Source organism: Haemaphysalis longicornis, unplaced genomic scaffold (assembly GCF_048455015.1).
Source record: "Haemaphysalis longicornis isolate Haplotype H1 unplaced genomic scaffold, Haemaphysalis longicornis Haplotype H1 scaffold_2, whole genome shotgun sequence".
NCBI lineage: Eukaryota > Metazoa > Arthropoda > Arachnida > Ixodida > Ixodidae > Haemaphysalis > Haemaphysalis longicornis.
Genome location: NW_027526295.1, coordinates 105,374,071 through 105,397,174, shown reverse-complemented (window position 1 = coordinate 105,397,174; position 23,104 = coordinate 105,374,071). Strand labels below are relative to the sequence as shown.

Below are 23,104 nucleotides of genomic sequence, written 5' to 3'. Positions count from 1 at the left end.
TTTACAAACAACATCTAGGCAACGTTGCCCGTATGCACGTTTTTTCACGTTGCAGCAATGTTGCCAAATGTGGGCCAACGTTGGACACATTCAACAACATTCACGCAACGTTTACAAACAGCGCATAGGCAATGTTGCCCACATGCACGTTTTCTTGCGTTGCAGCAATGTTGCCAAATGTGGGCCAACGTCGGGTACATTCATGCAATGTTTAAAAACAATGCATGGGCAACGTTGCCCTTTGGACGATTTTTTCGCGTTGCAGCAATGTTGCCAAATGTTGGCAAATGTCATATGTTAAACGATCGTATGGGGAGTTACATAAGCTGCCTAAACATTCAAATGATCCCATACAGCAAACTTAAATGTTGTCGATATAGTACATGTACGTCAGGATACGTTAATTTCGGGAGTGTGGTTTTTACATATTTAGCAATGTTCACGAAAAAAACCACAACTAACATTGCCTGTGTACATGTTTATCTAGGTTGCCGCATTATTGAGGAATGTTGAATGTATAGCAGCTTTCATTTATTTATTATATGAAACACCACACTAACCTATGTTTTGGAGGGATTACGTCACCTACAAAAGTTCAAAAGGTTATGCACAACGGACGCCTTAGTTCACTGTACCATCGCCTCCTGTACTTTAGCTGCGTATAATACGGCGCTTACATATACACGCACGCACGACGCACGCACATAAAAGAAATCCCCAATCGTCAGCCTGTCCACTGCAGGACGAGGGTCTCTCCCAATACGGGAGGTTTTCGCCGCATGCTACACCAAAGGGGCCAATCTTGTTCTCGTGAACGGATGCCATCTTCTAGGCATCGCCTATCTGGTGTAGCCTCTCTGATATCCGCTGATGATATACCACAGGACAATTAAGGCAGCACCCCAGACCGGAGAATATAACAGAACAAAGGGTGGTACCTGTACCAAATTTGAAGTTATTCAGAGGCAGACAGCAGGGCACCCTACATCGATGTGTGATCATTTGGAGACAGGGCTCTCGAAAAACTGGTCACCGAACGGACCCTCAACGTCGCAGCGGCCCTATGCCCCCCCCCCCCAGGGCCGTACCCAGAAATTTTTTTCGGGGGGGGTTATGAATTTTGGGAAGGGGGTAGTTTTGCTGAAAGCAACAGTAAGTATTGTTTACGTGCTGCCTGGAAAAGATTTCGGGAGGGGTTCGAACCCCCAAACCCCCCCTCACCCTAAAACCACAGCCACAGTTCCAAATAAAGTGGATTCTCTCTTTCTCTCTCTCTCTCTCTCTTTCGAAAAACTGCAGAAATGCATGTGGAGGAGTGTCACACTGAGCGTGTAGATTTCCCCATGAAACCTAAAAGAAACCGCGAACGTTTGAACGTTTCTCAAACGAAAGAAACGCGTGGTGCCGGTTCGATGGATGGCGCAACCAAACTCGGCGGCAGATCCTTTTGTTTAGTATCTCATTTGTTGGATGATCGCACAATATTACTTTACAGTGGAGAAAGCCTAGAATAAAATAATACCGCCATTTCGCGCATCGTGCGTTTCGTTAAAGCCAGATGCTGCGCCGTTCTAAGACGGTCATTTTTTCAAGATGGCCGCCGGCTGTCCCATAATAGAAATTCGTTTCTATTTCATGTTTTTAGTAAGAGTGTAAATCTCATCGCCGTTCTTGGTGTTAATCAATATATACCACAAATACGGGACCTTCGATTGAAGATTGAGCGCGAACAAAAGATTGTTTTTTTTTTCAGGAAAAACTTGCAAAAACGCTCATTTATTGCTGTATCCTTCTGTATAACTAAAAAGATACACAAACAGGCTTCGTTTATGTTGACGAACAGAATTTTAACAGGTCAGGCAGGCCGATTCCCGATCATAGCCAATACTCTTTCTATAGCCTTGTAATCGGTGTCGTGCATGAGCTCGCGTCATCCGCAATGATAGTGTTGGCGCGGCATTTCTTTGTGTCGGGCCCGCGGAGATTTCGTCCACGTGGAAGAAATCGAACCTCCGTTAGTCACGCAGGCGTAATTATTATAATCATCGTATAAAGTACGTCCTATAAATATAAGTGTCCGTATTCTACCTGTTTCCTCTTATTTTTACGGAATAGCAATTGCTCAGTTTATAAGCCAATCCTTGCAGCGCGTTATTTGTTTTTAGCAATAAACAATGATGAGAAGTTTGAATTCCCCTTCGCGCCCTACTTGTTACTTACCCCTGCTCCATTTATATGTCCCATTTGCACTTCAGCCTTAGTAATGTCGCTCAAAAACAGTCACTTTCAAGAGCAATCATGAATTTTCTACTCGTCGTGCTAGTCGCACTTTTCTTATGGAGTTGCTGAACAAATGTGTACTTTTTTACGGTGAGCTGTCCACAATGATTTGAAGATATGACTCAACACCGATCGAGGCACCTTATTTCTATACTCTTCCGCTTTTTTCTTTTTTTTTTCATTCACTTTTCCTAAATTTGGTAACGCGTACGACGTATAGACGCAAAAATTTCTTGGCGGCGTGCATCTGATACATATGAATTTCTTGAGGACAGACTGGACTTAAATAACTGTAAGCGGCCGCTTTTGTTGTATATCGACGCGTTTCCGTGCAATCCAGTCCCCGTGAAATTTATGAACGTGTGCGCCCGTGAAATTTATGAACGTGTGCGATGAAGCGTCGCTGTGCCATAGGCGCGACAGTCACGCTCTGAAAAATTGCTACATCCGGTGTAAATCAGATCCGTGTAAGTGTCATCCGCTAGATCCGTGCAAATGTCACCCGAATAATAGCGTGTTTTAAGCACAATTTCACTGATGTGCGAAACCAACTTCACCATTTTGCGAATGCGCTCTTAAAAATCTGTCAGCGGTTCCTACCAGCCCGTGCAGGTCGTGTCGCTCATAGAATTGGTATACCGATTGTCTCATCTTATGGTGTGATTTAGTTATTTTAGGAACCCACCCCGGTGGCTGTTGTGCTTCTGAGCCCAAGGACGCGGGTTCGATTCCAGACCGCGGCAGGCCGCGGCAGCCGATTTGTGTGTGTGTGTGTGGAGGCGAGAAGCGAAAATGCCTGTGTGTTCTAAATTTCGGCGCTCGTTAAATAGATCCCCCCGGTAGTCAAAATTAATCCGGAGCCCTCTACTACGCCGCGCCTCATCGCCTGTGTAGCGTCGGCGTGTGAAACGTCATAATCAATCAAATAAGATATTTTAGTGCGATTTTAACACATCATTAACCTTAAGGAGCAAAACACAGCTGCTGCGTACCGATAAAGCCGCGCGCAGCATTCACCCTCGAATGTGCGTTGTCACGTATGGCCAGCTATCGGGCTGTTTTCGTGTGTCTTTTACAAATGCCGGTCGGGTGCGTTTTTGTCCATGTGTATGCCGCATATATCCAGGAAACTGACCGAATACAGCGCCTGCTAATTAACCCAACGCGCGCATGAAATGGACGGCGCATGCAGCATGTTCCGACGTCAGTGCATGCGTGAGGCACGAATCAGAACTTGGGTTTCATTGCCTTCTGTTATTTCGCACTCATTATTTGCCGAATAAATAAATAAACTGGAATAACAACAAGAAAATAACTTTTTATGCCATCGTCAAATAGTATCGAGTTTACTGTACTCCGACTTGGCTTCCTATTTCCTATATTGCCGCTCACTTCACCATGTACATACCGAAATTTAACGCGGCCTCTTTACAATGCAAATGTGTTCTTTTGGGGAACGTGCACCATATGAAAAGACAAACTGATCGGGTATACGCCGTGCTTTTCATTCTATGTGTTGGTCATATCTTTAAGAGCTTCGCGCAGATACACCTAGCTTTTTTCATAACTGCTTGAAAACAGCACCCAGAAATGACTTCCCAACTTTCCTTTCCTATTGTTGAAACATTGCGCGTTTTTCTTAGGCAGTAAATTACGGCTGTATTATAAAAAGGTAATCATGAATCGACAAGGGAAACTTCCAGTTCCATTTGGCCCTTGCAGGCTCGGGTCTCCCAGAATATGTGTGCTAATAAAGTATTATTATTATTATTTGGCTAAGTTTTCACAAGCGTCTCGCACTGTTAACGTTCTATCTTAAAGGAGTACTACAACCAAATTTTTACTTCATGTTTTTTATTGGTTAGGTGTAATATGTGGTATACGTTGCCGTGAAGGGGCATTCTAGCGATTGCGCGATTGAAATGGCGACCTTTGGAAGCAGCCTATTTAGGGCCCCTTTAAAGCTTGCATGGGCGGATTGTTTTTATGGCGCCGCCTGTATATCATCAGACAAAAATAATCTAGATAGAAGGCTCAAACATTTCCTTGTTGCTGGGTCCTCATAATTGTTTGAAAAAATTAATTTACTGGGGAAATTTTATATGCAAGCTATAAAAACTTTTGTGCATCATACTGGGGAGTGCAAGCCATACATGTCGCCAACTAATTACAATCGTATGTGTTTTCCTTCCAATTGCCGCAGCAATTACACTTGATTCATGAGACAGGTTCAAACCCAAAGTTCATGTTCTTTAAATTGCCCCCTTCGTGTGTAATTTAGTCACTTCCCTCTGATCAGCGAACGTTCCGACTAGTCCACACCTTGCACCCTTGTTTGAAATAAACATGAATTGGGCTGTTTTATATTTCAACTTCCCCATACATTTTACCTACCTCGAGCGCCAAAGTAGAGCACCATCATGCATATTGTAACAATAAAACAAAACAAAGACCTAACCCTGACACCCACTTTCCAGCCGATACTGCCTGTACGAAAGCTCATTGGCATATTTCAAGGATATTTTCTCATAATACAAACGAACCTGAATTCCAAGTAACTGAAAACTAACTTCCCATTTTTGCTTTTGTTCCGTTCCAATAGCATTGCACACACTATCTTCAGATTTTTCCTGTTGTAATGTTTATTCGTAAGAGGCTCCAATGCATCGAACACTTGTCGCGTTCTGCTTGGCGCGAAACGAAATACAGGGCGCCAGGCGTTCTCAGAAATTTCGGGGTGCTCGGAGAGGCACGACGTCTCGCGCGTTCCTTTCTCCCTGCATGCCTTATTTTTTTTTTTTTTTGGTCGTCGCCCCGTCCCTTCTAGAGTGTGTCGCAAAGGAAGTTTTAGCAGCCGCGGCCAACGTTGGCCGCGGCGCAAAGTTGGGGAGGGCCGAAAAAAAAAAAAAAAAGGAAAACGCGCGTCCTTGGCCAACGTCCTACCCTCCTCTCACACGCGCACACGTGCGCGCGTTCCTTGCAGAGCGGACCCCTCCTGTTCCTCTCTCTCTGCGCCTGACAGCCGTGGCTGGTGCGGGGGATAGTGAATGAAAAGCGCGCGCTTTTGCAGAAACGAGGAGCCATCCTGAGAATCAAGCGGAATGGAGAAGGAACATTGTACGAAATTTCGTTGTGTGGCCGCATGTTACGGCGAATATTAGTGGGCCGGAAAGTTCATAGCAACCGACCAGTGAAGGTAAGCGCTCGATTTTCTGAGCTCGCCTCGTTCTTTCGAACGCAGTTTACTTCGTAAAAGAGCGGGAACAAGACTGCCCTCCCGTCTAGCTTTTAAGCATCCTTCTTGCTTTTGCGAATGCGTACTGTTGTAAAACGTGGAACATGTATTCAGCGCTTAAATCAGGTGGGCGCTCAGAAGTACACCTGTTATGATGCTGAAATCGAGTGTAGGTTCTGCAAGAACCTTGATACGTACGATTGGCTTTTAATTTACTTCTCGCCACAGCTGCTGTCGCGCGCGAAAAAATATCTCATAAATTTAACTTTGTTATGTGTAATTTCACGCGAGTTTCAGCGGCATGCTAGCTGTTCCAGAACACAATTAGCGTTGCAGTTAAGAATTATCATCTGGTTATGCTAACTGCCTTACGATGTAAAACAACGCCTGACGTCTTTGTAGCATTCACAAACTTTCCATGTGAAAAGCTGGTCTACGTCGGATGCTTATAATTATAAAGAATATGGCATACGCAAAAAAAAAAAAGCAGCTCAAGGCCAGTTTTAAGCACATTTTTCGAGAGCAAAAGGTAAAATAAGGCAACCAAGAAAATACGCCGTTGTACGTAATTTTGTCTAGTTGTGTAATGTTTCCATTCTTGACAATTGCCTATTTTCTCATTTTTGTTAATTGCGGGCTTCTCTTGTTCATTGAAAATTCTCTCGCACGCTGTCTGATGACTTTTCAGTTAAGTACTGAATTTCTGTAAGGTATTTTATATAATTAAGTATTTTTATCCTTTTCTGTTTTCCAGGGATGCTTGAGCTAAACCCACTCACGCGATGTGCGTGTCCACACAGGCATTAGAAAAAGTTAAACAAGCAAGACAAAATGAAAAGTGAAGCGGCCTGTTTTGCTGTATTCCTTCCTAAAGGTAAGGTTTTCTCCATTAGCTAAAATTTGCTTCACTACTTCAGTTTTCTGCACCCCTTCTGACTCTGTTTTGTTTTCAGAAATGCCTTAAGATTTACCAGCACCACAAAATTGACATGGGAATAAGCTAGCTCACCTGGCAGCAAACGTCATCCAAAGTGCAGGTGAGCTTTTGAGCACCCTGTGTGTTACAGCAATGCCCTTTCGTTTGTTTCTCAGGAATGGCTGTCAAATCTCAATTGAACTGCCAGTACAAGAAAATCAATGAGGCCACATTGTATACCAAAAGTCCTGGTGTTCTGAGAGGTGAGACATTGTCTATGCTGTAACAACTTTGCAACTTCTCCTATAAACTACAACTTTTGTTCATTTCGCAGAATTAAGCGTCGCAGTAACAACCCTACGTGTTACTGGGTTCATGGCTGTCAAGTATGTCCTCAAATTGACTCGTCAAGGCGCAGAAGAACAAGCGAGCCCCGGAGGAGGAAAACGAAGACATCGTCTGAAACAGCGTACTTGCGAAATTCAAGGCTTTAACAGAATGCGTATTCGGCTCGATTGTTAATGGTAAAATAAAAAGCACATGTCCTTTCATTTTAAAGAGTCTCAGTGTTGTTATTTACGCTAGCTGCATGTTCCTTGCTTTAAAATTCTGCCATTTCTTAGTTTGTTATTTTGCCGGACTGCCTTAATTGTGTGTGTTGGTCAGTGTAGGGATCAAATGTATGAATATACAGGTCTAAAATGCCGGTTTATACCTTTCAGGAGTTTATGCGGACAAGGTTTGAACCACTCGCTTATCATGCAGTCAACAATCGTCTCTCTAGGAAAAAGTTTTCTATTATTTTCATCCAGTTATTGTTGCATGTATATTAGTATCATGTAACTGTAAGTTACCTGTACATTGCTGCAATATTATTGCTTTGTAAGAGAAATATTGCTTAAAAGTCATCAACAGTGCGCTGATGTGGCCCTCGATCGTGGTGAAAAAACGTATCTGTAAAGTCGCGGTAACGTTGTAGGAAGCATCGCTTGAACATTAAAGCGACGTTTTCTAAATGTTACCCGCACGTTGGAAAAATATAGCTGGAAAGTTACCGCAAAATTGTAGCAGTGTTATTGCAACTTCATAAAAACATTGCTTGAACGTTGAAGAAACGTTCTTTGTATGTTAAAAGTGTAAATCTAAAGTTTCTGCAATATCGTAGCAATGTTATCACAACGTCTGAATGATACAGGGATATGCTTAAATGTGGTAAGCACGTTGCGAAAATGTAGGTGAAAAGTTACTGCAACGTCACCAGAAAACGTCTTATAAATGTTGTTCAAATGTGTCCTGCACGTGGCTTGAAGGTTGCTCCAAGAGTGGAGCAACGTTGGCGAACGTCAGAAACAACGTTATCCAAACGTTAGACCAACACCCTTCAAACATTGCCCCCATGTTGGAGCAATGCTAATATCATGTTGACGCAATGTTTTTGGGAAACATTGCACTAACGTTAAAAAAAGCGGACATTAGCCACGTTTTGGCAACGTTAAGGGGAAACGTTGCAGAAATGTTCGGGCAACATTCTGTGCTACCAGGGATAAGGCCTCTTGAAGGCGGGAGAAGAGTCAGCGAAGTCAATATAGGTACTAAGCAAATAAAATCAACTGATATTTTTACCGTACAGCGTAAAACTAGGGCGCGGGAAGCACGTTTTTGCGCTGGGCGAACAAGCACAGCGGTCAGCAGCACGACTACGCATCTGCGAACGCTTTTCCGTCTACGAAATGCAATTGCTAGACGTGAGCTACTGTGGAAACTCGGGCGACGCTTACTGCACGATCGCAGTACAACAAATAGTCCCCTAAGCGGCTTGAAATGCCAAAACTAAATAAAAGTGTAAACTGGTTGTACAATATATACCCTATATTAGCAAAGCATTGGCGTCCCGCTCCGTGGCTAGCGGTCTGAGGCGCTAGGAATTCACGGCAAATGTTTTGCGAGTCACGAGTTCGAATCCCCGCGGGTACGTGCTTTTTTTTTTTTTTTGTAAGTTAACTTTTTTGTTTTCCGCCGATGTTTTCTATATTGAGTTCACCTTTTTTGGGGCCGCAACGTCCATGGCTACACGAACTAGTTCACAAAACGCGCGTAGGCTGGCACTGGCGCGCTAGCGAGTTCTCGTTGGCGTGCTGTTGCCATAAGCACCGACTGCTTGCAGGCAGTGGGCACAGGCCAGAATGAACAGACCCTTGGCCTGGTGCGAACACGCTTTTTACGATACAGGCATGAGGGAGGCAAGCTCCAAATATGGGGGAAAAGCGCATGACATTTGGGCGTCTGCGGGTACGCGGAGGGCGTTCATGCACTGCGTAGGTCTCGGCTAGTGAATGCTACGACTACAAGCCGTCCTGGGAGGCTTATCTTGTGCATTTTACAGCCGACAACATGGCAGAAGCGCGGTACGATGATTACTGAGATATTGAGAATGCCCATCCAACAAAGCCATTGGTTATGTTTTACAGAACCGAAACCGAAACTTGTGTGATTGCTAACCTTGGGCATCGTCCAATCACGGCGCCCCTCCTCTCAACGTCACAGCCTTAGTTGGTGCGGCCGCCGCAAACCGCGCATGGTAGTTTTTCTTCTTTCGCGCTTTGTAAAATAATTACCGATTTGTCAACCGGATAAACGATGAAAAGTGTGCTAATTTGAGCCAGTCTACGCAGTGCAAGCAAAAACGGGAGCTTGACAAATTCACTTCAGTGTCCCTTTTAAAGAAAGAGGAGAAAACGCGATGCACGTTGTTGCCCACATATGTGAGAGGTGTGTGCCATGACTCGCTGTTTTTTTTTTAATTTTTAATTTTTAATTTTTTAATTCAATTCGCAAGTTCTCTTGCGACGAAAGCCGTAAATAAGTGATCCGAAACCGTTATTCATCAAACCTTCCTTCAGAGTCGCTAAAAAGACCCGTTAAAAAAAAACCCCTTTAAAAAACATTTAAAAGACCCGTTAGAGCGGTTACATTTATATCTCTGCACTGATCAAAATTCAGTAATCTTGTGTTGCCTTTTGAACACACAAAAAATATCGTAAGCTCTTAGAAAGAATTTCGGGGCAGTTAAGTAGTGTTACCATTTCAGGGCATCCCACAAATGCAAGAATGCGTCATGCTACCAGTGAAAGCGATTGAGATTGCCGTTGTAAACCGAATTTCAGAGAACGAGGATTCCTTATTTGTTTCTATTTATGCTTTTATTGAAGGCTCAAAGCCATAGTCTGGAAAGATCGAGCTTGCTACGAGCCACAGCGTACAAGTTCATTGTCACAATTACGGCCATTCTGAGATTCCCGATGAGTCGTCGCTTTTTTTGGCGTAGTAATGAAAACTGACTGCTGCTTCCATGCTATACATTGAACGTTGAGGAACCGAACTACAGCATACCACTCTTGTTTGCACCTTTCGTGCGCACATACGGCGTGAAAAAGGCACGAAGCGCGCCCAGAGTGTGCATTCTTACGGGCCGCTCAGCGGAGAATCCACACTAGCAGCGCGACGCTGTCGCCACCTACATGTCGAGCTCGCGGCGAGAGGAGGATCAGATCAGAAAAAAAAAAAAAAAAAACTTTATTGTTGCCACGGCTGGGACCATTTTCAAGTCTACGGCTCATCGCGGGCCCTCATTTAAAAGCTTAGAAAATAGTGCTACTATCTAATGTATAATAAAGGGAAGCAACTATCAAAGCGCATTCACCGTTGGTATTCACCACGCACTCGAGATAAACTTTACACGAGCAATCGCTAAAAAAATCCTTGAGTATAGAAATTTTCATTCTATTTCAAGCTGAAAAAAGTGTTCTATTAAAGTCCCCTAAAGGAAAAACTAATTTATATGAGCAGATATAAATTAGTTTTTTTTTCTTTTACGAATTAGTAGTAGTTCACGTGTAGTAATTGCTGTGACAACCTGTTGTCACATATTACTCATCCCTGCTAAGCTTATGGGCGGGTAGAGTTTTCCGTGTTTACCGGCACCCGTCTGGGCACTTGTGCATTCGTCGCGGTATACGGGGATTAGTTCCGCGGGCCAGCCTTCTCCATTTTCGTTCATTCGCCACGGTGGGGTGCGCCTCCTCGCCCTTCCTCCTCGCCCTTCCGAGCGCGCATGCGCAGTCGGGTCCCGGTAATCACGGTGGCTACGTACACGACGGGGCAGACGGACTGCTAAAACTCTCTGCTGTCACCCCGCTTTGGATCGTCATTTTGAGGCGTGTAGGGCCAACCAGATCGCCGACGTTCGGTCAAAACTCCGACGTTAGGTAGATTTTAAAAACGAAACTTTCTACGCCTCACTGATAGTGTTCGATGTTGCGACAAAACGCACTGCACGAAAGCCAGCTTTACACAATACAATTGGTTTCCCAAAACGATGACCATGATAATTGCGAAGGATCATCAAAAAGCCCTTTCATGGTCCAACCTGGGTACCTCGCGTTGCGAAGCCGATGCCTATCCAAATGCGCCATTCCGACACGGTCGTATATATAGTTCAGATTTCCGACTTTGACTCAGGTTGCATGAGTGAGAGCTTCGCGTTTTAACCATCTTTCTTTTAAGAATGGGGCTTTCATTTTTTTTCGGACCAGCAATTGCCGAGCCGAATTGACACCAAGAAGCACGAATCTTAAGGTTCGTGTTAGTAACGCTATTTAGTATTTATTTAGTAACGCTAGCTAGTACGTCTCTTTCGAAGTTGCGGGCAGGTGAAGGGATATATCTCATGTTCTGTGGTGTGAGTGGCGTAGGGTGCTACGTGCCTTTCCTTAGATCTTCATCCTAGGAGGTATCTGTTGAGGACGCGTGGGACGAGGTATCGACATCTCTCTCTCTCTCTCTCTCTCTCTCTCTCTCTCTCTCTCTCTCTCTCTCTCTCTCTCTCTCTCTCTCTCTCTCTCCACACACACACACCTTTTCCAAAGGAGCTCGGTTAGTCTTGTTGCGCCCCTGCAGACGTGCCAAGGACACATGTACAATATTTGACGAAATTTTCTAGGCCACGATAAAATTTTCTGGGCCACAAAGAATGTTGAACTAGGACTCAGTTGTTTGCTTTCGGCAGCATTCCGGCATAAAACATTTTTCAGTCTCACTGGATCGATCATGTGCGCTTGTATTTTGAACTATTTGCAGCCTGCTAAACTTTTTGATGGCCTAGAAACTTTTGACAAAGACTGTACGTTTTCTTAGTAAAACGGGCACACGGCAAATCAACCCAAAGGGGTATTCCCACCTTACCTCAAAATTGAATTCCTTCGCACATGAAAGGCAGGAAAGAGTATTATGCCTAACGTTCACACAGCAAGATCCCTTCGAATGGATGTTCGCATGTTGACTCAATGACATTCAATACCTTTGCCCACAAAAAAAGAACAGCAGGAAATGGCATGCAGCAACGTGCACACTGCAGATCATCGCACATAGAAGTTCCCACGTAGCCCTAATTGTACTATAGTAAATTTTCACGGGCAAAGGAGCAGCATGAGAAAATAATGAAGGGCCGTTACGTAAACGGGCAAATATATGTGTAGACTTTGGCGCGATCCGCAAGACCCGAAGTTCGCGCCGTTTTGAACTCGACGTGGCGTGTTCGACGAACCTAATCTTCCCTGGTCACCCCCTGCGTTCGTGTTTTACTCGCCTACTTTTACGCGCGCTCGTTCCAAACCCATTCTGCTTATCAGGACCAACGGGGAGGCATTTCCCGCGTGCAGGAACACGTGCGTCCGTTTTATGCCTTCCACATAAACGCCTCGTTGCGAACTCAACGGTTGTAGACAAAGCCAGTGCCTTGTGGGCGAGATGTAGCAACTTCACAGCGCTGCTGTCGCGACGCTGCCGGCGAAGCCGCCAACGAAGACGTCCGACTCCTTGGAGGGCGCGGGATCATGGCCATTGTGACAGGGTGAGCTCGGCAAATCGTTCATTCTGTGAGCAACTGGTTACCTGCACGCGGAAATCCAGTTGTCCAGAAACGTTCGTTGCGGTGCATGCCGCAAGCACGCCGCTTCGTCAGCGTATTAAGTTTAACTTTTTTTTTATGAAATGGGAACGCAGGTGGATATCGTGCATTGAAGTAGAGAGCATGACGCAATCCTGTCTGGCCTGGAGGTTACATTCGGAACAAAAAAAGATATGCGACCAGTAGTTTTTGTCTTGTTTTTTCGTTTTCGTTTTTTTTTTCCACAATTAGCAGTAAGTTTCTGTTTGGACTGGCCGGCGTCTCTTTTTTTGTTCCGGATATCGTGCATTTGCAAGGCGCGGTGTGCATTTGGCCTGAGATAGCAAATTAAGCAAGGTGATCAGCTTATCAAAGATATCTAGAATTTCTTTTTTAACCTACAGTTCAACGATTCCCACAACCACCTGCAGTCTTTGTCGACCACATTTGTAATATTTTTACGGAACTTGAAAGCATGAACAACAACAAAAGAAATTTAAGTCAGTATAGTTTTCTAGAAAAATAAATCAGCGTGCACTTAATTGTCTCGTATACGAAACATTTGCCGCATGCTTTGGGCGAGTGGCATATATGTTCGCTTCGTTGCACTAAGATGCCACGATTGTGCCGTATTTTAACGTCATGGCTGTGGGAGGCCATGTTTGACATCAATACAAATTACAATGTGATAATAATGGTACTATTTTGTCAAGTCACATATGCACATAACTTCTGCACCTGTTGGGATTGTGAACCTTTCTTACGTAAATGCACGTAAGAACCCAGTTTCTGAAATTTTAATCACTCGGAAGTGACGATCGAGTTCTGTCACTGCCTTCGCTCTTTCTGTCTACCTGAACGTGGAGCAGCGTCATGGCATATTTCCTAACACTGCGTAGGTCCGATCCGATAATCTCGTCTATCATATCGCTCGGGAACAGTGAGCACCATGTTGGCACTTGCTCAGTCCAGCACAAGCAGCAAATATGATTATGATTATGATGACGATAATTAACCGCCACCTTTTGAATCACGGCGGTATATGCCATCTCGTCTTTGTAAGTTACTGATCTACAACTGCTTGTATTTCTTTCAACTCCAACTCATATTTCGTTACGACCTTACTTTCACTGTGGTGATGGCCCTTTGATCAGCCCCTTTCCTGCTTTTTAGAGCGAAAGCTCTACCACGCTGTCTCGCAAGGTCATTCATCACGTCGCAATGACCTTGAGCCGTCGGAGCACAAGTGTGGCAGATGTGACGTCACGCCACCTCATACGCTGCGGAGAGGCGTCGCAGCTGCGTCCGCTCGGAGCTTCGCCGCTGCGGTACCATGTGACTAGGCAAGGGTTTATAAGGGCTGCTTCGACGGCGCTTAGTCGCTCTGTCTCGCAATGGATGGCACGCAGGCTGGGATGTCTGCGTGTGTGCTCCAGCGCAAGCAGGCGACAGGCTGATTCCAATCATCCAGTAGATATAGCTGATGGCAAGCTGCAGAAAAGCAGGGATGTGAGCGGAGTTCTCATGATGAGTGGTTGGCTCAGCCAAAAGGTCTGTCATTTTAAAGCAGGGCTGTTTGAGCTTTTAGTTACACCGTATAACGGCCCTCTCGACCAGCAGAAGTTGATTTTGAGAAGGGAGCTGGACAGTAGTGTCTACCACTGCTCAGGGGTCAGGGGAAGGAAAAGAGGGTGGGAGGTCTGGGTTTTTGCCGCACTCCCATATAATGTGCCGTAGAGTGCCTGGTTGAGTGCAGAATTTACACTGTCGTCGAATTGTGTGTGAGATGCATCCTGACTGGATGGGGAAGCATGTTTGTCTGATTAGTCTGAGTGTGGTTTATTGGTATTTTGAGAGCTCTGGGTGTGGTGCCGGGAATGTTCTTCTGCTGAGCCTGTAGTGGTGGGTAATTTCGTGGAAGTTTGTGAGTGGCGTGCATGGGTTCCGGTATCTCCTCCGCGGCCTGGTGGGCGAGATCTCGGGCCGTGAGATGGGCGTGTTGGTTACCTCTCATGAAGGAGTGGGCCGGTATCCACACGATTGCGACCTTCTGTCCTGTGTCTTGCTTTCTAGGATGCATAGCGTTTCGGGCCCTTTTCCCTCCCTCTACCCCCCCCTCAAAACCTCATCGCATCTCATCCCGTCACGGGTGCCACCCATCCCGACATGAAGCTACGGCATGCCTTTTGTGCGTCTGTCACAACGGTCGTGGTATTGGTTTGTGTGAGGACGAGAGCGATGGCAAGTTCTTGTGTTTCTTTGGCCATGGCTCTTGGAGTGGAGGTATACTGGCCAGGTGCTTACACCCGTCCGTCACCACGGCCACCACGGCTCTTTTACCGTTGCAGTGGGCTGCGTCGGTGTAGGTCGCCGTCGAGACTCGGAAGTAAATCTCATTCAGAGTTTTTGCGCGTGCTTCTCTGCGACCTTGATGGTTGTTAGGGTGCATATTTCTAGGTATCGGGTGGACTACTATAGATTTACGCCACGATTCCGGTATCACCTGCGACTGGGGCTGGTCTCGAGGGACACACTTAAGTTTGGTCAGTACACTGCGGCCCGTCCGTCTACGAGCGAGCCGTGCCCTTTGATTTGTAAAGTGGCCCTCAATACGTTCCGATACTGTATTGTGCAGCCCCATACGAAGCAACTTGTCTGTGGATGCGCTCATGGGTAATTGAAGGGCTTGCTTTAGAGACTTGCGTATGAGCACGTCGATCTTGTTCTGTTCCGTTCTACCCAGGATCACGGATGGAGTAGCGTAGGTTATGCGTGAAAGGACGAACACTTGGATAAGCTCGACCATGTCACCTTTTTTCATGCCTCTGTGTCGGTTCGTGACCCTGCGTATCATACGCGTGACCTGCTCGGTGGTCTTGGTGAGGTGCTGTACCAATGCATTGTTCTTGCCATCCGCCTGGATGAGCTGACCTAGAATCCTGATGGATTTGCTTGGCTTGACGTCGCGCCGATCGAGGGTGATTTAGATGTTGTCGACAGCCTTCTTTGTTCGGCGTCTCCTCACCACGAGAAGCTCAGACTTCTGTGGTAAGCACGACAGCCCACATCTATTCGCGTACTCATTCACAGTGTCGGCGGCGAGCTGGAGTGTGTCCTGCAACCCTCCTAGGGAATCGGAGCCCGTCCACAGGGTCACGTCGTCCGAGCACAGGGCATGGCTTAAGTTCGGTATTCTTCTAAGCTACTCTGGGAGATCCAGGAGCGCAATGTTGAAGAGTAATGGGGAGAGAACTGAGCCTTGGGGAGTCGCTCTACTCCCGAGCGTGATGGGATTAGAGGTGACGTCCCCGATCTTTAGTATCTCTGAGGTTGGAAAGAAAATCAACAATGTAGTTGTAGGTCCTCTCCCCGAATCCTGTGTTGGTCAAGTTTCGAAGGATCTCTTCGTGCGCCACGTTATCGAACGTTGGGAGAAAGAGAATTTGGGAGGAATAATATAGTGTAGGAGGAGCCCAGGCAGTGCGTCTGAGGCGCCCGGGCGGCAAGGGTTTGAATCGTTGAATCGAGCCACACGGGCGGACGTACGGACAAATAGAGAAACGCCTGAGAATTTCCGGGCACACACACCGTTGAAAAGCCGTGCCGCAAGCGAGCGACGGGATCGACCGGCGTAACCTTGGCTCTCCCGGCGGGGAAGTCCTCAACCCTACGTAGGCGACCACGGCCGGACTCGACTCTTTTCGCACAAAAAGAGTCGAGTCCGGCCGTTAGGCGACATTCCAAAAGCACCCCTCATGGCCCTCAAAAGCACCCCTCAAGCACCTCTCACGCCCTCAAGCACCTCTCACGACCGGACCTTGGCCGAACGGCGTACACCGGGAAACCGCGCACTCACGGGAACGCTCAGTTCGTCGAAAGTACGATGGGCAGCCAGCGCAGCAATCGCGCTGTTCACTTCTGCAGCCTTACCACCACCAGCATGCCCATACCATGTCCTTACTTTGGATTTCGTTCTGAGACCGTCAAGAAGGGCCTTCCAAAAATGGGGGTAGGGGGGGGGGGGGGTAAAGAGAATTTATTATAACCCACATATCAGGGCGCAGCGACAAGTGATAACAGAGCTGCACTAATAACAGAAAATCATCCAATCATTTTTGGTCATTCTACATACTGCGCAGAAATGTTTGGCGTGGTCAACAAGCTACTACAAATCAAGTCACACAAAGTTCACCAGCGTTCAAAGAAAGAGTTCATAAACTATACTTAGCTCAGTACGGCACTAGAGGGACGGTCAGGATGTTGCTCCTAACCATTATAAAACGCGCAGACCAACGCAAACGGAAGGCTTCGTCTCCTAGAGCTTCCAACTCGTGTTCCAAATGACTCATGAGAATCGACCGGACACTCCACAGCAGTGGGTACATTGCCCGTTGCGGCCGGGCTCGAAGTCATGCAGCACCACGATTTCTCCACAAAACGAAAGCACCAGCACACATCATTTGAACGAGTGTTCATTCGAAGTGTGAGTCCGAACATCCTGCTTAATACAGTCCGAAACGTTGCCGCTACACGTCAGTGAAACAAGGCATGTTCTAATGTTTCAGCGTGTACGGACACCGTGCGGAACGCACAACGCCGAATCTCGCCAGATGGTCACACGTCGGGAGAACTTCCCAGCCACGTAACCATCCGAAATCCCGAACATCAGCCGGAAGTGGCGCCTAAGAAAATTGAGCGTCAAACTTTATTGAAGCGATATCATCACCACCATAACTGAGATAAGTTAGTTCACACACCCCTTTCCCTGTGAACGGTTAACACACGCCAGTGAGTGGACGAGCTTATAACTTCCTTCGCATTGGCGTAACTAGTTACAAAATTTACAACTAGTTACATTCTCTCTTAGTCGACATAAATTGCACTTGACAGTTAGGAGGAACATATAAACATCTGTATGTAGCCGCCGCACGTGTAGAGAATGACCTGAGAACAAATTATTGGCTTACTGTCTCCGACTGTTTACTGCGAGAGAAAGGAAGATCAAACTTTATTTAAAGCGGCCCATGTCCGGGCTGCCGAAAATGGGGCTCAAGCCTCCCCTCAAGGCGACGCGGATTGATCTTTCGCCTTTTACTGAGAGAGAGAAACAAACACTAAGGGAGGCGTGAGACTGCGGGGCCCGCTGTACGTTTTATTTTAATGCTCTTGAAGGGGCTGCGAAGACAAAAGACACACTTGCTTCATTCAAAAGCCTGATTTGTCCCGATAACGATGGCACCTATTTTATTGCAAATTTTATAAAAAATAATCAAGATATTAAAGAAAACTGATGAAGCAGTGCCGACTCCCCAGCCGTTCTCTGGAGAAGTCCCTATGACGTTACGTAATGCTGTTTGCGCGTTTGGGGGCCGCCACCAGTAACCACGGAAACACGACTGGGCGTCGTATCACTTACTTGAACGCTAACCAAGAGTGAACACACTAATAATTGTGCGTTTAATGGAGACAGCTATTGCGTTACTCTAACGCGAAATTTGAAAGTCGCGTTTTTTCCCACGGTTAACAGACGACCTTTATGACAGAAAAAGACCTGAGTTAGGTAGTAAAGGCTGGTTCCTTCAAGTTGGATCAGGTTTTAGTTTGTCTTCGCAGCATCTTTAAAAAGTTTTTTTTTTCCCTCGAGCAGAAGCGTTCGAATGGTACCGGCGCACCGTCGGCTTCGGGCTCATAGAAGCAAGCCGGCGACGCTCGTCGAGTGCTCTAACTTTCTTGTTGCTGCTGTTGGGTGTTCTCAGCACTACGAAGCATCAATGGGGGTTTGTGGTCGAAAACGAAAAAAAAAAAAAAAAAAGACTACAGTATTCTTGTTGCTTAAGTAATGCGGACTCCCTCATTCCGTACGGGTCACTTCCTCAATTACCTCGGCCACAGGACACTGGGGAATTTTTGTCGTTCTCCTTTCCTGACTAACTCGCTTATCTGCGTCGTACTTCGGCAGATAGAGTCCTGCTGGCGCGCACGAATTCAGCCCAACAGCGAGACTGCCGTCGTCACCAATTAGATAAGTGGCAATTACGCCCAGGAGAATGCACGGTGGAGATAAAAATAAAGAACAAAGTAGAACACGCCGGACGTTCTCGTAAGTCAATGTAAATAAAAGGGGATTGTATGGGCGAAGTGACGGCGAAACGCCACAACTTCCTTTGCAGATGCGGCAACTATTTTTTTCTTGCTTGCCGTATCGCTGAAAAAGAAAATGCCTGTAACAATAATGAGCGGCACCGTCTTGAGATTGTGGGTGGTATACTGAGAGGGCGGCGGCGTATTCAAAGTGCTTCAAGAAGCTCAACGGCCATCGTACGAAGTATTAGAGTAGCAGTACCATTGACGTTGAAGAGGAATGCCCCGCGTGCGCTCGTGCCGGCCGCCTCGCACATTTACGGACAGCGGCGTGGCGTGCGGTCACGTGATACGCGGTACGATGAAAGACCGGTTGGATTTTTATCCCTTGTGTGAATCTCCCTTGAGGACTATACAGAGAAGGGATGACCTTTACGCCACTGGCCGAAAGAGATTTTCACGCGCCGACTTCTCTTCATATCACTGCTCAGGCTCTGATTGTTTGTGTAGCTTGGGCAAACGTCCACCGTCTCAGCGACAGTGGCAGGGACAAGGAATAAAAAATATGTTTGATAAAAACCTAACCATAGAAGTAAAATACACTCAACATATCAGACAAAAAAGAGAAAGAAAGGCTATTAAGGGGCGCCAACCAATCCGTAGTGTTGAGCAGCTTGATCTAGGTATAAAAAAAAGGCATTCAGGCATTCAGAAATAAGAAGCTTTTCGCCAGCCGTGTGTACGTATCCGCTGTAAAAATGAGTGTTTCAACGGCACTATCGTCCAGAAACTTCCTAATTTCGGAAGTTTCCAGCTTCTAAGGAGTGTTCCTTTCGCTGCAACCCCCATTTGGCAGCCAGAAACAGCCATATGCAGCAGCGACCTGTAACACACACACGCACACGCACACGCACACACACACATGCACACACGCGCGCACACACGCGCGCACACACGCGCGCACACACGCGCGCACACACGCGCGCACACACGCACGCACACACACGCACGCACACACACACGCGTGCACACACGCACGCACACACACACACACGCACGCAGACACGGACACGAGAGACAGACACACGCGCTCACGCACTCACGCACGCACGCATGCACACACGCGCAGAGAGGTAGAGTACGAGTACTCCCGAGCACTTATGGGGCGTGAATGCGAAAACACGATTGTCCAGTTGATTGCCTGAAATGGCTAGCTTTCGCTTCGCGTTGTCGGACGGAGTTGTAACCTGGCCACCTGAGACAATTGCTTTGGAATCCTCCTTAACGCTTTCAAATGGCTTCGATCTGTCTTTTATGCGTTGCGGCGCTGCTCGTTCGTGATGCCGGGGGGTGAGAGAGTCGACGACGATGGGTAATTTCGCTCCCCGTCCTTCCCCTCCCTTCATCTGCGGCATGGTGGCGGGGCGACCACCGCTCGCTACTTCCGAGTTTAAGATGGCGCTTTGGAACGCCTCGCGCACGGGCCTTAAAGGCACACTGAAGTAATTTGTAAACATTGTGAGATCAATTGTGCAGAATAAAGTCTATAGCCTATGCCATGTTTCCACGATTCTGGGGCCGTTTACGGGAATTTATTTTGTAGAAAAATCAACTTGGAATGATGTGTTCCTTTCTGTGTCTTCTTTGCCGATTTCCTATGACACATACTCTTTTGGATTGGCTTGACTGTGCCGACTGCGTCTCGCCGACCCGCCGACCACTGCACAGCGCCGACAGAATTAACCGACCGGCCATCGGTGGGTCCTCGCAATGCGATCGCGCACTTAGCCCCGGCATGATTTTTGCCCGGAAGAATGTGGCTTTATTTAGTTAGTTTGTACAAGTCGATGAAGTCAAAATAACTCCACGCTGCCGCATGTAAAATAGATGTATTGGCTTACAACGCTTCCGTGTATTCAGTTCACTGGAGTTGTATTGCCACTGGCACACTTGCAGAAATTCTAACCACAATTAAATACGGAAGAAGAGTCAGCAAAGTTAACCTATAGGTAATAAAGAATTAAAATCAACCGAAGCCATTATCCTAAACGTTAAAACGCACTACGAGAAGCACTTTTTCGCAGGGTGAACTAGCGGACTGCAGTCTGCAGCACGACCCCTGCCTGCACGAACGTAGTCGCTGGTGGTCAGATAATTGTGCGGGAGCTTACTGCGCAAGCGCTATTCAAGAAATTCTCCGATTCGCATCCCAGAGGGCTGCAGTCGAGCAAAAAAGCAATGTACGGAGTAGGCTTCAGTGTATGCATGTTCTCGTAGGTCCGTGGTATGGGAGATTGTGCGAAGGGTGTCAGCTCTGTGGGTTCGAATCCCGGGCGGGGTTCTTTTTTTTCCCCTTTCAATTAGCCAACTGTTGGCTTTGTGTGCAAGCGCCTTTTATAACCAGGTGGATACTCCAGCAAGAAAACAAGTATGCTCCTAAGGTCACTGGAGGAACGCCTTGCACTTCAGCATCTCCGATGGCGTCGAGAGTGTTCAGCCACTGCGTACGCCCTCGGCTCGTCCTTTGGCGCTGAATGGTACTATACACTTGGCCACCGTGAGCGGCCCTGGAAGAATTATCCGCCATATTTTTGCAGCCAAAGACAAGACAATACCGGACCACGGCGATTCCTAAATGCGCGATTCCTAAATGATTCATAAACAAGTCATGGACTTGTTGCACAAAGCCGAAACCGAAACTGGCTTGAAGAAATGGATGACGATTATGATACTCCCTAATGCGGAATTTGAGCGCAGCTGTTTGGCGGTTTCGGCTGTGCAAAACATGTTGAGGCAAAGAATTTCAGACAGACATTGTGGTTACAGGCCACTTTTATTCTTTACATATCACTCCTTCTTTAATGCAGCGGAAGACGCAGCATTTCCTTCGTCTCAGGAAGCGCAATTGAGTCATCGTCGAACGCACGACGGCGCGCGTATTCGGGCGTTCGCAGCGCGTCGCCGCCGCTGCCGAACGTGTCTCGCGTGGCCTCATCATACCACTCTTCTCCTCACGTTTTCGCCATACTTTCCTCCTCTACTTTCTTGCTCGCCCTATCTCGTTTACATTTAGTGTCCCCTTACTTCGCTCGGTTTCACCAAAGTCGAGGGCGACGCAAAACCGCTGGAGCGGGCGCTTAAGAACTGCGCGCTAAATCGGAAGGAATGGGGTTCTGATTGAGCGAGCATTTTTATTTTAGGTGCTCATAGCTGCCCGCACAGCATTCTGCACTTTAAGAAGGAACAAGCAAAGAAGAAAAAAGAACCTGAAAGGGAGGAACCAAAGCAAGCAGCTTGGATAAATCGAGTGGAGAAAGGACTGGGAAGGGTCAGAGGAGCCGTTGTTTCTCATTTTTACAGGAGTAATGTAGGACGTCGTATGTAAAGAAGACTTGGGAGAGGGTCAAAGAGAGAGGAGATACAAATTGTGCCCGGCCTTAACGACGCGCTTTAAAGGAGCCATGAAGACAAAATACAAGTTGGGTTTATTAGAAAGACTGCTTAGTCCCGATAACAATGACACCAATATCATCGCAATCTTCGAACAAATAACGGAGATATTAAAGAAAACGTGTGAAGCAGTCACGACCCCCTAGCCAATTTCCCGCAACTTTTCTATGACGTCACGGAACCTTGTTTGTGCGATTGGCGGCCGCCTAACTGACCTGTTGCGACGACAAATGACTGGACGCTTGTAATGGGGCCTCTAGTTCCATTTGACCGCATCACTTGAATGCTAACGTGCCGTTAACGCACTGAAAATTATATTTTATTGTTGGCCCGCATGATGTCATTCTTGCTCATAACACGTCACTGTGGCGCAAAATTTGAAAGTTCCTAAATACTTCTTCCTTTTTCTTCGTTAAAAACATCTTTTGTGGCTCTAATGGAGCTGAGTGGGATACTAAATCCTAGTTCTTTCAAATTAAACGAAGTTGTGTTTTCTCTTCATGGCTCCTTTAAAGGAATCTTTAGGGCAGCCCAAACAGAAAGTGTGCCGAGACTGAGCGGGCTGACGCGAATCTAGTAAATCTGCATCGGCATGCCAAAAAACATGCTGCGCTCTTAGCCCAAAAAAGTAAAGGGCGCCTTACATGGATGTAGACGAAACACGTGAAGAGTGGCAGAAACCTGAACGAGCACGTGTTCGGAAGTCTGACGAAAGACGCAGCCAGTTTTTCCAGTTTTAATGGACAGACTTCGTGTTTTGTTGGACACGTATGCCAACAAATGTAACCAAAATAACTCTGCTTTATTATGAGCTTCAGTACGGCCCATGTGCAGTGTAACACTCGCTAAAGATTGTCGTTACGTAAAAGATACGAGCGACTAAAGGCTGTTGCTTTGGGACGTACTGTCGCGGAAAATTCATGAGTACGCGGAAAATTCATGACTTATTTCTGATTAACAATGGGCGAGGAATTTCAGCAGCAAGAATTTTGAAGACGATTCAGGATCCACAAAAGGTTGTCCTCAATTATATTTTTTTCACGGCCACGGTTGTTTTTTGCCATTATTTCGTCCAAACAACACAATAATAATGGCAAAATACTTTCCAGTAACGAGAAATTTTGAATGACTATCGGTTTATTGCGTTTATTTGCCGGGAAGTTTGTTTGTCTTGACGCAATACGTTTTCATACAAGCT

At 46.6% G+C, this 23,104-nt stretch overlaps 1 protein-coding gene and 1 long non-coding RNA gene across 3 annotated transcripts in view; both read left to right on the top strand.

The window, feature by feature from the left end:
• The first annotated feature begins 5,319 nt into the window (after positions 1-5,319).
• Positions 5,320-6,982, top strand: LOC144167284 (uncharacterized). Of its 2 annotated transcripts, XR_013321920.1 has the most exons (4): positions 5,320-5,476; positions 6,270-6,389; positions 6,469-6,552; positions 6,608-6,982. It is a non-coding gene; the product is annotated as an uncharacterized LOC144167284 (long non-coding RNA). The 2 variants fall into 2 exon arrangements; XR_013321919.1 differs by having other exon boundaries at positions 6,469-6,982.
• Positions 6,983-12,183: 5,201 nt separating this feature from the next.
• The window catches only part of LOC144169092 (potassium/sodium hyperpolarization-activated cyclic nucleotide-gated channel 2-like), a 132,533-nt gene continuing 121,612 nt past the window's right edge, over positions 12,184-23,104 (top strand). The window contains exon 1 of the mRNA XM_077698100.1: positions 12,184-12,339. Within this exon, the coding sequence (XP_077554226.1) occupies positions 12,323-12,339 (17 nt within the window). The 5' untranslated portion in view covers positions 12,184-12,322. The remainder of the gene's footprint in view (positions 12,340-23,104) is intronic.